The sequence below is a fragment of the Amblyraja radiata genome, chromosome 33 (assembly GCF_010909765.2).
Source record: "Amblyraja radiata isolate CabotCenter1 chromosome 33, sAmbRad1.1.pri, whole genome shotgun sequence".
Taxonomy (NCBI): Eukaryota; Metazoa; Chordata; class Chondrichthyes; order Rajiformes; family Rajidae; genus Amblyraja; species Amblyraja radiata.
Window position 1 is genome coordinate 29,398,324 of NC_045988.1, and position 13,270 is coordinate 29,411,593.

Sequence of the window (13,270 nt, forward strand, 5' to 3'; positions counted from 1 at the left end):
TTATACTGTCCCTGACTTCCCTTGTCAGCCACGGTCACCCCTTACTCCCCTTGGATTCTTTCTTCCTCTTTGGAATGTACTGATCCTGCACCTTCTGTATTATTCCAGGAAATACCTGCCATTGTTGTTCCACTGTCATCCCTGCTAGGGTATCTTTCCAGTCAACTTTGGCCAGCTCCTCCCTCATGGCTCCATAGTCCCCTTTGTTCAACTGTAATACGGACCCTTCCGATTTACCCTTCTCCCTCTCAAATTGTAGATTAAAGCTTATCATATGCTGCCCACCAGCAATGTTACTTGGAGATGAAAGGTGTTTTCCACTTGTAAACTAACAACCGTCGTCTCCCCTTCACCTCTACTTCTGCCGTCAGTCGTCACCCTCTCACTTCTACCTTTAACAACCATCCACGCTGGAGGTGAAGATTGGATGCTGGTGTCTTGTGCTGTGAGGCAACAACTCTGTTAGGATGCCCCTGTGTAGGCATACACAGTAGCACTGCCTGTGTGTCCACAAACCACTGGATGATCATGTTCAGTGCCCTGTCATATCACGGCATACTTCCCTCAGATTGCCATGTTAACATAGAAAACATAGAAAATAGGTGCAGGAGGAGGCCCTCATGGCTGATCGTCCCCAATCAATAACCCATGCCTGCCTTCCCCCCATATCCCTTGGTTCCACTAGCCCCTAGAGCTCTATCTAACTCTCTCTCCCTGCCCTCTGTGGCAGGGAATGCCACAAATTCATAACTCTCTGCATGAAAAAGTTTTTTCTCACCTCAGTCTTAAATGGCTTCCCCTCTATTCTAAGACTGTGGCCCCTGGTTCTGGACTCGCCCAACATTGGGAACATTTTTCCTGCATCTAGCTTGTCCAGTCCTTTTATAATTTTATATGTTTCTATAAGATTCCCCTCATCCTTCTAAACTCCAGTGAATACAAGCCTAGTCTTTTCAATCTTTCCACATATGACAGTCCCGCCATCCCAGGGATCAATCTCGCGAACCTACGTTGCACTGCCTCAATCACAAGAATGCCCTTCCTCAAATTTGGAGACCAAAACTGTACACAATACTCCAGATGTGGTCTTACCAGAGCCCTATACAACTGCAGAAGAACCTCTTTATTCCTATACTGAAATCCTCTTGTTATGAAGGCCAACATTCCATTAGCTTTCTTCACTGCCTGCTGTACCTGCACGCCAACTTTCAATGACTGGTGTGCAAGGACACCCAGGTCTCGCTGCACCTCCCCCTTACCTAACCTAACCCCATTGAGATAATAATCTGCCCCCTTGTTTTTGCTGCCAAAGTGGATAACCTCACATTTATCTATATTATACTGCATCTGCCACGCATCTGCCCACTCACTCAACCTGTCCAGGTCACCCTGCAACTTCCTAACATCCTCTTCACAGTTCACACTGCCACCCGGCTTTGTGTCATCCGCAAACTTGCCAGTGTTGCTCCTAATTCCCTCTTCCAAATCATTAATATATATGGTAAACAGTTGCAGCCCCTACACCGAGCCTTGCGGCACTCCACTCGCCACTGCCTGCCATTCTGAAAAGGACCCGTTCACTCCTACTCTTTGCTTCCGGTCTGCTAACCAATTTTCTATCCATGTCAACACCCTACCCCCAATACCATATGCTCTAATTTTAGTCACCAGTCTCCTGTACGGGACCTTCTCAAAGGCCTTCTGAAAGTCTAGATACACTACATCCACTGGCTCCCCTTCATCCATTTTACTTGTCACATCTTCATAAAATTCCAGAAGATTAGTCACCCATGATTTCCCTTTCATAAATCCATGTTGACTTGGACTAATCCTTTTACTGCTATCCAAATGCCCCATTATTACCTCTTTAATAATTGACTCCAGCATCTTTCCCACCGCTGAAGTTAGGCTAACTGGTCTGTAATTCCCCGTTTTCTCTCTCGCTCCTTTCTTGAAAAGTGGGATAACTTTAGCTATCCTCCAATCCACAGGAACTGATCCTGAATCTATTGAACATTGGAAAATGATCACCAATGCGTCCACTATTTCTAGAGCCACCTTCCTGAGGACCCTGGGATGCAGACCATCAGGCCCATGGGGATTTATCACCCTTCAGTCACATTAGCCTACCCAATACTATTTCTCGCCAAATGAAAATTTCTTTCAGTTCCTCTACCCCCTTAGATCCTCTGTCATCTGGGAGATTGTGTCTTCCTTAGTGAAGACAGATCCGAAGTACCTGTTCAACTCTTCTGCCATTTCCTTGCTGCTTCCCATCTGGTCCCAGTGACTTATCCACTTCAAGATTTGCCATCTTCTCTAATATCTCTGTGCTAAAATTCTTAACAGATCCAGTGTCTCAAATATTTCCTCCACTATTAGTTTGAAATCCCGGTCAGCCTGAGAAATGACGGCAGATTTCTATCCATAAAAACATTAGTGAACCATGGGCTTTTATGACCAACAAACACATAGCTGGAGGAACTCAGCGGGTCAGATAGCATCTCTAGCGGGAATCACACAGACGATCCTTCTTTAGAAAATTTTATGATAATCACGTGGCTCTGTGGCCACAGTTACAAATTATTTCCCTTTTTTGAAAATTCTGATTTCTGTGTTTTTTTAAATCCAGGCCTTTTAATCACTAGTCTAACAAGTTAGCCACTTCGTGTAGGGAGAAACTGCAGATGTTGGTTTAAACCGAAGCCAGACACAAAAAACTGGAGTAACTCAGCAGGTCAGGAGAAAAGGAAAAGGTGACATTTCAGAGGCTGAAGAAGGATCTTGACCCGAAATGTCACCTATTATTTTTCTCCAAAGATGCTGCCTGACCCACTGAGTTACTCCAGCATTTTGTGTTTGTCTTAAGTTAGCCACTTCACCAGCACTACACCCTTAACATTCCCTTATCCATCCCCTTGGTTTGAAAACTGTTGTGTAAATCACAGAGTTTGTGGCATGAATGAAGTCAGGTTCAGCTTGGGCCAGCGACTGTCAGGTGGCAGGCCCCGTCTGCTACATAGCTGAGTAATGCAGGTGAGAATGGCCATGGTGAAGTAGGGAGAGGAGCTGGGAGTAGCGGGTTGGTAATTATGCTGTCTTTCAATTTTTGAGATGGAGTTTTAATTATATTTGCTGAATAATGTGTTATCTGAAATTTAAGCCATATCAACTAGCAAATGGGGAAAGGGTTTTATCACAAATGTGTTCTTTAATGCATATCAGCCATTTTTAAACCATATTGTCATCAATCAATACATCAATATTTTCCTACTCATCATGGAATGGAATTGTATTCTCCTGAGGAAACTTTCTGTTTTGGGCTGATCTATGCTGGGTCTCTTATTGGGAGGGGTATTTGACTGGTCATGGTTCTATCTTTCTGTGGGTGATGTTCTGTGATTTAATGACACCTGGGTCTGTTTTCTCTTGTGAATAAGTCTATTATTGGGAGTGAAGAGGTGTGCTGTACAGCTGGGTACTCTGGTTTGGGTGGAGAGTAGTGTTTATAATATTTACTTGGTCACATACTTTAACTCACTCGTACTTGTTCACGCTTGTTTGCTAACTCACACGATACATTCACATTTGCACATTTAGTTTTTCTTGGACTAATGTTCTGACACACTCGAGCACTCACATGCTCAGTCACCCACTCTCGATCCGTTTAGTCACACTCACTCGATCAGTTAAACACACACTCGCTCAGTCACACTTGCGCACTCGCTCAGTCACTCGCTCAGTCACACTTGCTTAGTCACACTTGCTCACGTGCACTCTTTCTTGGAACAGCGTATTTCCATCTTAAACTGCCTGATTTGACTCTCTTCCCAGGTCCCGGCAGATCGAATCGGCTTGTTTCAGTGGCACTGCTGCCTTTATGGAGGTTCGGATACAGTCTGTGGTGGTGGAATTCATTCTCAATCATGTGGATGTCCTGTTCAGTTCCAAGCTTAGCTCCGTAATCCGGGAGGGTGCAGGTATGTCTCAATCCAGCCCATTGTAAAAAAACAGTGAGTCTCCGTGCAGTCAGACCACTGTGAACAGGCAAGCGCTTTGGGCATCATATGAAGGTGCATTGGCTTAGAAGGTTGCAGCATAAATGTGTGGGATGGCAGATAATCCTTGAATGAAAGTTGGAGGTGATCTGATCAACGTTTTCAAGATGGGGAAAGAGTTTTTGGAGCTTGGTGAGAGCAGGATCAGGGCTTGTGTAAACGAGAGGCAGGGTATTACAAAACTGCTGCTGAGGAATATTTCTACATTCAAAGCATTCCAAGTCTTTGGATTTCTTCTAAAGATGTTAATTGGTGCTAGGTCAGTATTAAACTGAATTTGAATCTGATAAATCTGTTTCTGACAACAATGTTATTGAACATGGAGTTAGCCACAGATCAACCATCTCAGTCAATGGTGAAATGAGCTTGAAGGACTCCTGTTTCCGTGGTTACATAGTTTAACACCTGCTCCTCATGGTCACTATATTCACAACGGATTTTGCTCTGGAGTGGTTACATTCTGCTTGATGAATAGTATTTTACAACAGCCAAGCCACCCTCCCCACAGGTACTTTCCCCTGCAACCACAGGAGATGTAACACCTATCCCTATACCTCCCCCCTCACATCCATCCAGGAAGCTCAGCAGTTCTTCCAGGTGAGATAAAGGTTCACGTGCACCTCCTCTAACCTCATCAATTGCACTCTGTTCCTGATATGGCCTCTTGTATATTGGCAAGAACAAGTGTAGACTCGGCAAATGTTTCGCCGAACACCTGCGCTCGTGCCAAAGGCTGCTGGATCTCCCGGTTGCTAACTTTTTAAACTCCGCTTCCCATTCCCATATTGACCTTTGTTCTAAGCCTCCTCCATTGCCAGAGTGAGGCCACATGCAAATTTGCAAAACGGCATGAACATTGAATTCCCCAATTTTAGGTAAATAATCTACAAACAGCCCTTCCACCCCTCCACTTCCCTTCTCCCTACCCTCCTCCACCTCTCTTCCTTGTGCCCCACCTGCACTCTCATTCCCCCTTTCCTTCCACCTATGTTCCTTCCTCTGGCTTCACAGTTCGTACCTCTTCTGTCCTTAACTCACACCGTTTGTCTTTTCATCTATGGCCTTGTTCTGCTTTTTGGCAGAGATGCTGCCTGGCCCGCTGAGTTACTTCAGCACTCTCACTTTTTGTCCTATGAATAATACTGTTCTCTATTCCTGCAGAAAGCCTATGTTCAGGTACTTTGTGTGTTTATTTTGGGACGAGTATTTAACAAAAGTTATTTTATTTACTATATCTGAACATAATCAGTGTGTTTGCTGCCCAAATGTGATTATGTTGTTCATTCCTTGGTCTATGATGCTCAGGAGCAGTTTGAGTCTGTGGAACATATTTCTACCACAGGACAAAATAGTTTCAAAGATTTGCAGGATTCAATGGTTTATCGTACAACCTTCTCTTCAGAGAGGGATCCATGTGAACAGCAGAGGAGCAGGACCTTTTGCCAAGCATGTCTGTGCTGACCATAATATCAAAGTAAACTAATCCTGCTTGCCTGCCTCTGATCCATTTCCCACCATTCCCTCCATTTCACTCGCCTGTCTAAATGTCTCACCAACATATCCACCATGTTGTGCGTTCCAGACACACGCCTGTCTCATTTGCCTTGTGCATCTATTCTAAGATTACCCCCTTTCAACTTTAAGCTCTGCCCATTAGTAATTGACATGTTCACCCTGGGAACAAAACTCTGACTGCCCTATCTATCTATGCCTCTCAAAACTTCTCTCAGGTCTCCCTGCAACCTCCAATGTTCCAGAGAAAACAATCCAAGTTTTTCCAACACGTCCTTATAGTTAATACTCTAATCCGGGCACAATCCTGGCAAACCCCTGCACTCTCTTCAAAGCCTTCACATCCCTCCGGTGATACTGTGACCAGAACAGCACACAATATTCAAGCATCAAGTTAAGAGTGTTTAATTGTTATATGCACCAGGATCAGAAGAATTAAATTCTTATTTGCTGCAGCTTTACCGGCACATTGGATGCAATAACACAACAAATAAATACACCATAAACCATAATACAATAAATGATCAGTTGTACTTGGCAACCAGGCCACAATAGTGCAAGCCAAGGTATGCAGTACAACCTATGCAAAGGTAGTAGTTTGGTACGGAGGTAGGGTTGTGGTTAATTGGCCTCTGTAAACTGCCTCCAGTGTGTAGGGAATGGATGACAAAATGGGATAACATAGAAGCAGTGTGACCAGGTGATCGATGGTTGGAGTGGACTGAGTCGAAGGGCCTGTTTCTATGTTGACTCTTTCAATCAATTCAGTCAATCAATTTAATTTTCTTCAAGTGATCCAACATCTCCTCCTTGATATCAACATGCCCGAGAATATGAGCATACCTGCACTGATCTTACTATCCTCCATGTCCTTCTGGATAACTACCATGCAAAGTAATTGTTTAGTACCTAGCCCATATGCTCTTGCTCGTGGTCCTACACCCTCCCTGGTTTTTAATGTGTGCATAAAATGCATTACGTTTTTCCTTAATCTTCATTGCTATGAACATTGGCCATTTTGTCCCCCTCATGATTCACTGTTTTGAGTTATTTCCTGTTTTCTTTATATTAACAGTCAGTAATAATTTGGACCAGTGTTTGAGTCTGAGTTGTTAACTAGCCCTCCTTGATCTGCCTGCTCTGACCACATAATGGGCAGGAAATGGGCTGCTGATGGAAGCACTATCCCAAATTGAATGTAGATCGGAAGATTGTAACATTTATTTTGTTGTTCTCCTTTCACTGAGCTGCTACATTGGACAAACTTTGTCCATTAAACCATGTTGCTTTGACAACATTGCACACTCACCATCCCTTTGCTGTATTAATTCCAGCATTGTCCTATTAAATTAGTTCATCTATTGATCTAGACTGAAGGTGGGATCAGACTATTTCTTCAGTAAAACACCATCTGCAAACTCTGGTATCATGTAAATAACACAAACAAATAAAACTGAAGCAAATAAAGGCAAACAGAAGAACCAACCTTGGAGGAAGGAGAGAGAGATGGGAAAAACATACTAAATAATGTGAGTGAGGGACTTACCTGCAAGCCAGTCAGGAAACCTGTTCGACCGGATTCCTTAATGACCTGACCCATTTAAATCCGATACCCGTTTAAATCTTTCCCATCCCATTAGTTCAAATGGTAATTGTACCCACATCAGACAGTTTTGGAAGGTCAAAACACAAGTGGTGACACATCGTGCTAATACGGTGTTAATAGAGACATTTAACAAGCGCTTAACAGTAACACCCCCACTGTCTCACGGAAAGCGGAGATTTTAATTTTTTTTTTCACTGAATTAAAAAATCCGGATTACAAAACATGGGGGGCATTGTCCCCCACCTCTCAAAACAGGGGGACGCGCCTCGTCCCCCCCCCCCCCAGGATTTCCGCACATGGTGGACGCATTGGTGATAATTTTCCAATGTTCTATAGATTTAGGATCAGTTCCTGTGGATTAGAGGGTAACTAATGTTATCCCACATTTTAAGAAAGGTGGGAGAGAGAAAAGAGGGAATTATAGACCAGTTAGCCTGACATCGATGGTGGGGAAGATGCTGGAGTCAATTATAAAAGATGAAATTACGGCACATTTGGATAGCAGGAACAGGATCGGTCCGAGTCAACATGGATTTACGAAGGGGAAATCATGCTTGACTAATCTTCTGGAATTTTTTGAGGATGTAACTAGGAAAATGGACAAGGGAGAGCCAGTGGATGTAGTGTACGTGGACTTTCAGAAAGCATTTGATAAGGTCCCACATAGGAGATTAGTGGGCAAAATTAGGGCACATGGTATTGGGGTAGAATGCTGATATGGATAGATAATTGGTTGGCAGACAGGAAACAAAGAGTAGGGATTAACGGGTCCTTTTTAGAATGGCAAACAGTGCTTAGTGTGGGTCAGCAGCTATTTACAATGTACATTAATGATTTAGATGAAGGGATTCAAAGTAACATGAGCAAATTTGCAGATGACACAAAGCTGGGTGGCAGTGTGAACTGTGAGGAGGATGCAGGGTGACTTAGACAGGTTGGGTGGGTGGGCAGATGCATGGCAGATGCAGTTTAATGTGGATAAATGTGAGGTTATCTACTTTGGTGGCAAAAATAGGAAGGCAGATTATTATCTGAATGGTGTCAAGTTGGGAAAAGGAAGTACAATGAGATCTGGGGGCCCTTGTTCGTCAGTCATTGAAAGTAAGCATGCTGATACAGCAGGCAGTGAAGAAAGCTAATGACATGTTTGCCTTTATGTAGTTGTACAGGGTCTTGGTGAGACCACACCTGGAGTATTGCGTACAGTTTTGGTCTCCAAATCTGAGGAAGGACATTATTGCCATAGAGGGAGTGCAGAGAAGGTTCACCAGACTGATTCCTGGGATGTCAGGACTGTCTTATGAAGAAAGACTGGGTAGACTTGGTTTATACTCTCTAGAATTTAGGAGATTGAGAGGGGATCTTATAGAAACTTACAAAATTCTTAAGGGGTTGGACAGGCTAGATGCAGGAAGATTGCTCCCGATGTTGGGGAAGTCCAGGACAAGGGGTCACAGCTTAAGGATAAGGGGGAAATCCTTTAAAACCGAGATGAGAAGAACTTTTTTCACACAGAGAGTGGTGAATCTCTGGAACTCCCTGCCACAGAGGGTAGTCGAGGCCAGTTCATTGGCTATATTTAAGAGGGAGTTAGATGTGGCCCTTGTGGCTAAGGGGATCAGAGGGTATGGAGAGAAGGCAGGTACGGGATACTGAGTGGATGATCAGCCATGATCATATTGAATGGCGGTGCAGGCTCGAAGGGCCGAATGGCCTACTCCTGCACCTAATTTCTATGTTTCTATGTTTATAACAAGAGGTGTGTCAAGTATAGGAGCAAAGAGGTCCTTCTGCAGTTGTACAGGGCCCTAGTGAGACCACACCTGGAGTATTGTGTGCAGTTTGGTCTCCAAATTTGAGAAAGGACATTCTTGCTATTGAGGGAATGGCAGGTTAATTCCATGGGATGGTGGGACTGTCATATGTTGATAGAATAGAGCGGCTGGGCTTGTATACTCTGGAATTTAGAAGGATGAGAGAGGGTCTTATTGAAACATGTAAGATTATTAAGGGATTGGGCACATTAGAGGCAGGAAACATGTTCCCGATTTTGGGGGAGTCCAGAACTAGGGGCCACCATTTAAGAATAAGGAGTAAGCCACATAGAACAGAGATTTGGAAAAACATTTTCACCCGGAGAGTTGTGAATCTGTGGAATTCGCTGCCTCGAAGGCAATGGAGGCTAATTTTCTGGATGCTTTCAAGAGAGGTTAGATAGAGCTCTTAAAGATAGCGGACTTGGGGGATATGGTTGGAATGCAGGAATGGGGTACTGATTATGGATGATCAGCCATGATCACAGTGAATGGCGGTGTGGGCTCGAAGGGCCGATTGGCCTACTCCTGCACCTATTGTCTATTGCCTATCTCTTTTCAGATGTTGAAGTGGAGAATAGGGAATCTGTATCCCCTGTGGGGAGATGTGTCACTGAATGCTGGGGGAATGCACATGAGAAGGAATTAAACTCCACAGAAAAAAGCCAACAATAATCATTGCTCAAATCTGAAGAAGGGTTTCGGCCCGAAACGTTGCCTATTTCCCTTCGCTCCATAGATGCAGCTGCACCCGCTGAGTTTCTCCAGCATTTTTGTGTACAATCATTGCTCAAAAATTTGCAACTGGTAGAGCTACTTCCTCACAACACCAGAGAGCTGACGGGTGCTGTTTATGTGGAGTTTGCACATTCTCCCTGCGACTGCGTGGGTTTTGTCCGGGTGCTCCTGTTTCCTCCCACACCCAAATGTGTTCAGGTTTGTAGGTTAATTGGTTGCTGTGAATTAACCCTATTCACTCTGTATGGAGCATACACTTCCCATCTGTGACTGCCTAGGTTTCCTTTGGGTGCTGCAGAATCCTCCCAGATCCCAAAATATAGGCTATTCGGTAGGTTAATTGGCAATAGTGAGCAGCCCATAAATGGGTGGTGGGAGAATCAGTAGTGGGCAGATTAATGGGCATGTGAGAGGGAATATGTTACAAAGAAATATGTGTGGGAATGAGATTCATGGATTGTTCAGCAAGCTGGCATAGACTCAAAGGGCCAAATGGCCACCTCATTTGATTATGAGGATATAAATAACAGTATATGAGGGTCTTGCACATAGCTAAGCCTCGAAAGATTTATATCTGTTCAAGCTAGGTTGCACCTAGGTAGCTCCCACAGCGACACTGTTAAACAGCCCGACACACAAGCCTACGCTGCTCTATGTAGCTCACTCTCAGCTTCCCCGCTTCAGCATAACCCAGGCCGTTGCCCCTGATCGTGTGAACAAGCTGCTTTGCTGAGGTATGATTTTCATTTGGCATAAAGAGGGTTTGGGTTCAAGTAATCTTTTTATGACAAAGATCATCACTATTTTACAAGCCAAAAGTCACATTTTGGCAATAAAATCTTTAAAGATAGAGCTATAATGACGACTAAATTAGCACATTGCCTTCGAAAAGCACATTTTCATACGCACACTCACTCAGTCACACACAATCGCACTAAATGAGTGCCTGTTAGACACTGCTAATCCTCAGTGTGTAAGAATGTGAGGTGGTGAGTGAGTGTGCACGCCTGCGAGTGGGCTGTGTAAGAGAGCGTGTCAAAAAAATGTGAGCGTGAGAGCATGAGTGAGTGTGTGCAAGACCGTGTGTGTGTGTGTGTGTGTGTGTGTCCAAGCATGTTAATGTGTGCATGGCATTATGCCAGCACCTACACCAAGCCCATCAATCCCATTGCCCCACTCGTTTCCTCTATATCTCCTGAACCCATCAGCTACCATCTGATCTCGCTGCTGCCGTGTACACCAGTGGGAAATTAAGCCCCAACCTGTGGTGCGTGGGAACAGCGTGAAACCCCATGGGAGGTAGCGTGGGACTGGGGCTGTTAGGGCTGTGAGGTAACTGTGCCACCATGCCTCACTGATGGGGAGAATGTGGCCTGTGGTAACAGGTTCTCTGGAAGTGGGCTCCCATTCCTCTGGAGTAGAGGATGCTGTTTAGGAATCTCTGCAAGTATTGAGAGGAAGGAATGGATTTCCTGGAGTGGTGGGGGTGGGGTGGGGGGTGTTTGTTGCAGGATGAGATTTTCTGCAAATGAGAAGCTGTTTAGTGGAGAGCTTTGAGGAAACTAAACTGCATCGCTGCACACCTCTAATGGCCTGAATCCAGTGAGTGGGTTCTAGATTATCCCAATTGTTTCATATTTTGTAATAGCCTGATACCAGTTTTTAGAGTCTGTGCATGTATCTGCTTCAGACACCCAGCGTGCGATGTGCTAGCAATATGTGGCTGGGTGGCTGGAGACTCCTGGTGCTGGTATTCTGCCGCTTTCACTCTCATTCTTCTGGTTTCCCCTGCAGGACATACCTCTTTGTCTCGGCCCAAGTCCTTGCTGGTCTCGTCCCCTTCCACCAAGCTGCTGACCCTGGAGGAGGCCCAAGCTCGCACACAGCTCCAGATCAACTCCCCGCTCACTGCTGACAGCAAGTACATTGAAGTAGGAGATGGACCAGCAGCACTGCAGGGACGCTTCCACACGGTCATAGACTTCCCCGTGGACAGGTCAGCAACCTTCACCGCCGACAATGCTAATGTACTTTAGAGATGTACCTAGCATAAAGCTGTGGTGGTAATGTTCTTTTGAAAACATTTCTGGTTGTACTCTCTCTCTCTCTCACCCTCTCCCCCTCCACCCTCTCTCCTTCTCTCCCCTCTCTCCTGCCCTCCACTCTCTCCCATCCTCCCCTCTATCCCATCCCCTCTCTCCCATCTACTCTCTCTCCCGCCCACCCATCCTCTCTCTCTCTCCCACCATGTCGATAGGAATGGCAGGTCCAATCATTAACCCGAGGTTGAGCAGGTTTCGAGTGTTTCTGGCCTTGGTGCCTTTACTTTAGAAGTGGGGAAGGGTTGTGATGAGGAATTGTAAGGAGAGACAGCATTTTCTCAGCTCACATACAGCACTTCAAATCTTCTCCCCAAAGCAGCCTTCACATCTCTTCAGCGGCCGAGTGTCTTGGAACCTGGGAAACAGTTTAACCCTCGAATCACGTTAAAATCATCTGCAGCCAATTTGATCAAAAGGTTTAAATTGCCATTTCATCCATCGGGACCCTTTTGCAGCATTATCTGAGGACTTGCATTCTCTGAAAGATCATCACAGATTTCTCACTTAAAGATGTGCAAATTTACAAAAAGAGAAGCTGCTGGAAGCATTAGTCTGAAGCAGAGTCTGGACCCGAAACGTCACCCATTCCTTCTCTCCAGAGATGCTGCCTGTCCCGCTGAGTTACTCCAGTTGTTTGTGTCTGGCATTCAGCAGGCCAGGATGTGGAGAGAGAGAAAAAGAGCCACTGTTTCAGGTCAATTACCTTCGCTTAGAAAGATATGATTTATTTATTATGCCACAGAAAAGGGGGCCATTTGGCCCATCGTCCACGCATCTGCTCTCCCCGCAGAGCAAACCTATCAGTCTCGGGTCCCATCTTCTTACTACCCCAGCAGTCTCCCTCACAAGCCCAACATTTGATTCTTCTGTTGGACAAAAAATGCTGGAGTAACTCAACTGGTGAGGCAAAATCTCTGGAGAAAAGGAATGGGCGACGTTTCGGGTTGAGACCCTTCTTCAGACTGATGTCAGGGGAGGGGGCGGGACAAAGATAGAATGTAGGCGGAGACAGTAAGACTAGTGGAGGAACTCGGTGGGGAAAGGGCATGGAAAGAGAAAGCATGGGCTACGTGAAGTTAGAGAAGTCATAGAAACATAGAAAATAGGTGCAGGAGTAGGCCATTCGGCCCTTCGAACCTGCACCGCCATTCAATATGATCATGGCTGTTCATCGAACTCAGTATCCTGTACCTGCCTTCTCTCCATACCCCTTGATCCCTTTTGCCACAAGGGGCTCATCTAACTCCCTCTTAAATATAGCCAATGAACTGGCCTCAACTACCTTCTGTGGCAGAGAATTCCAGAGATTCACCACTCTGTGTGAAAAATGTTTTTCTCATCTCGGTCCTAAAAGACTTTCCCCTTATCCTTAAACTGTGACCCCTTGTTCTGGACTTCCCCAACATCGGGAACAATCTTCCTGCATCTAGCCTGTCCAAC

General features: G+C 45.1%; 1 protein-coding gene across 6 annotated transcripts in view; it reads left to right on the forward strand.

Annotated features, from left to right (window-relative positions):
- Nucleotides 1–13,270, forward strand: part of arhgap32 (Rho GTPase activating protein 32) — a 539,690-nt gene that overhangs the window by 492,954 nt on the left and 33,466 nt on the right. For all 6 annotated transcript variants that reach the window (XR_004416763.1, XM_033049880.1, XM_033049882.1 and 3 more), the window contains 2 exons: nucleotides 3,835–3,980; nucleotides 11,523–11,724. Coding sequence is in view for 5 of the 6 variants with exons in the window: in XM_033049880.1 (XP_032905771.1) it covers nucleotides 3,835–3,980; nucleotides 11,523–11,724 (348 nt within the window). In the remaining variant the exon portion in view is untranslated. The remainder of the gene's footprint in view (nucleotides 1–3,834; nucleotides 3,981–11,522; nucleotides 11,725–13,270) is intronic.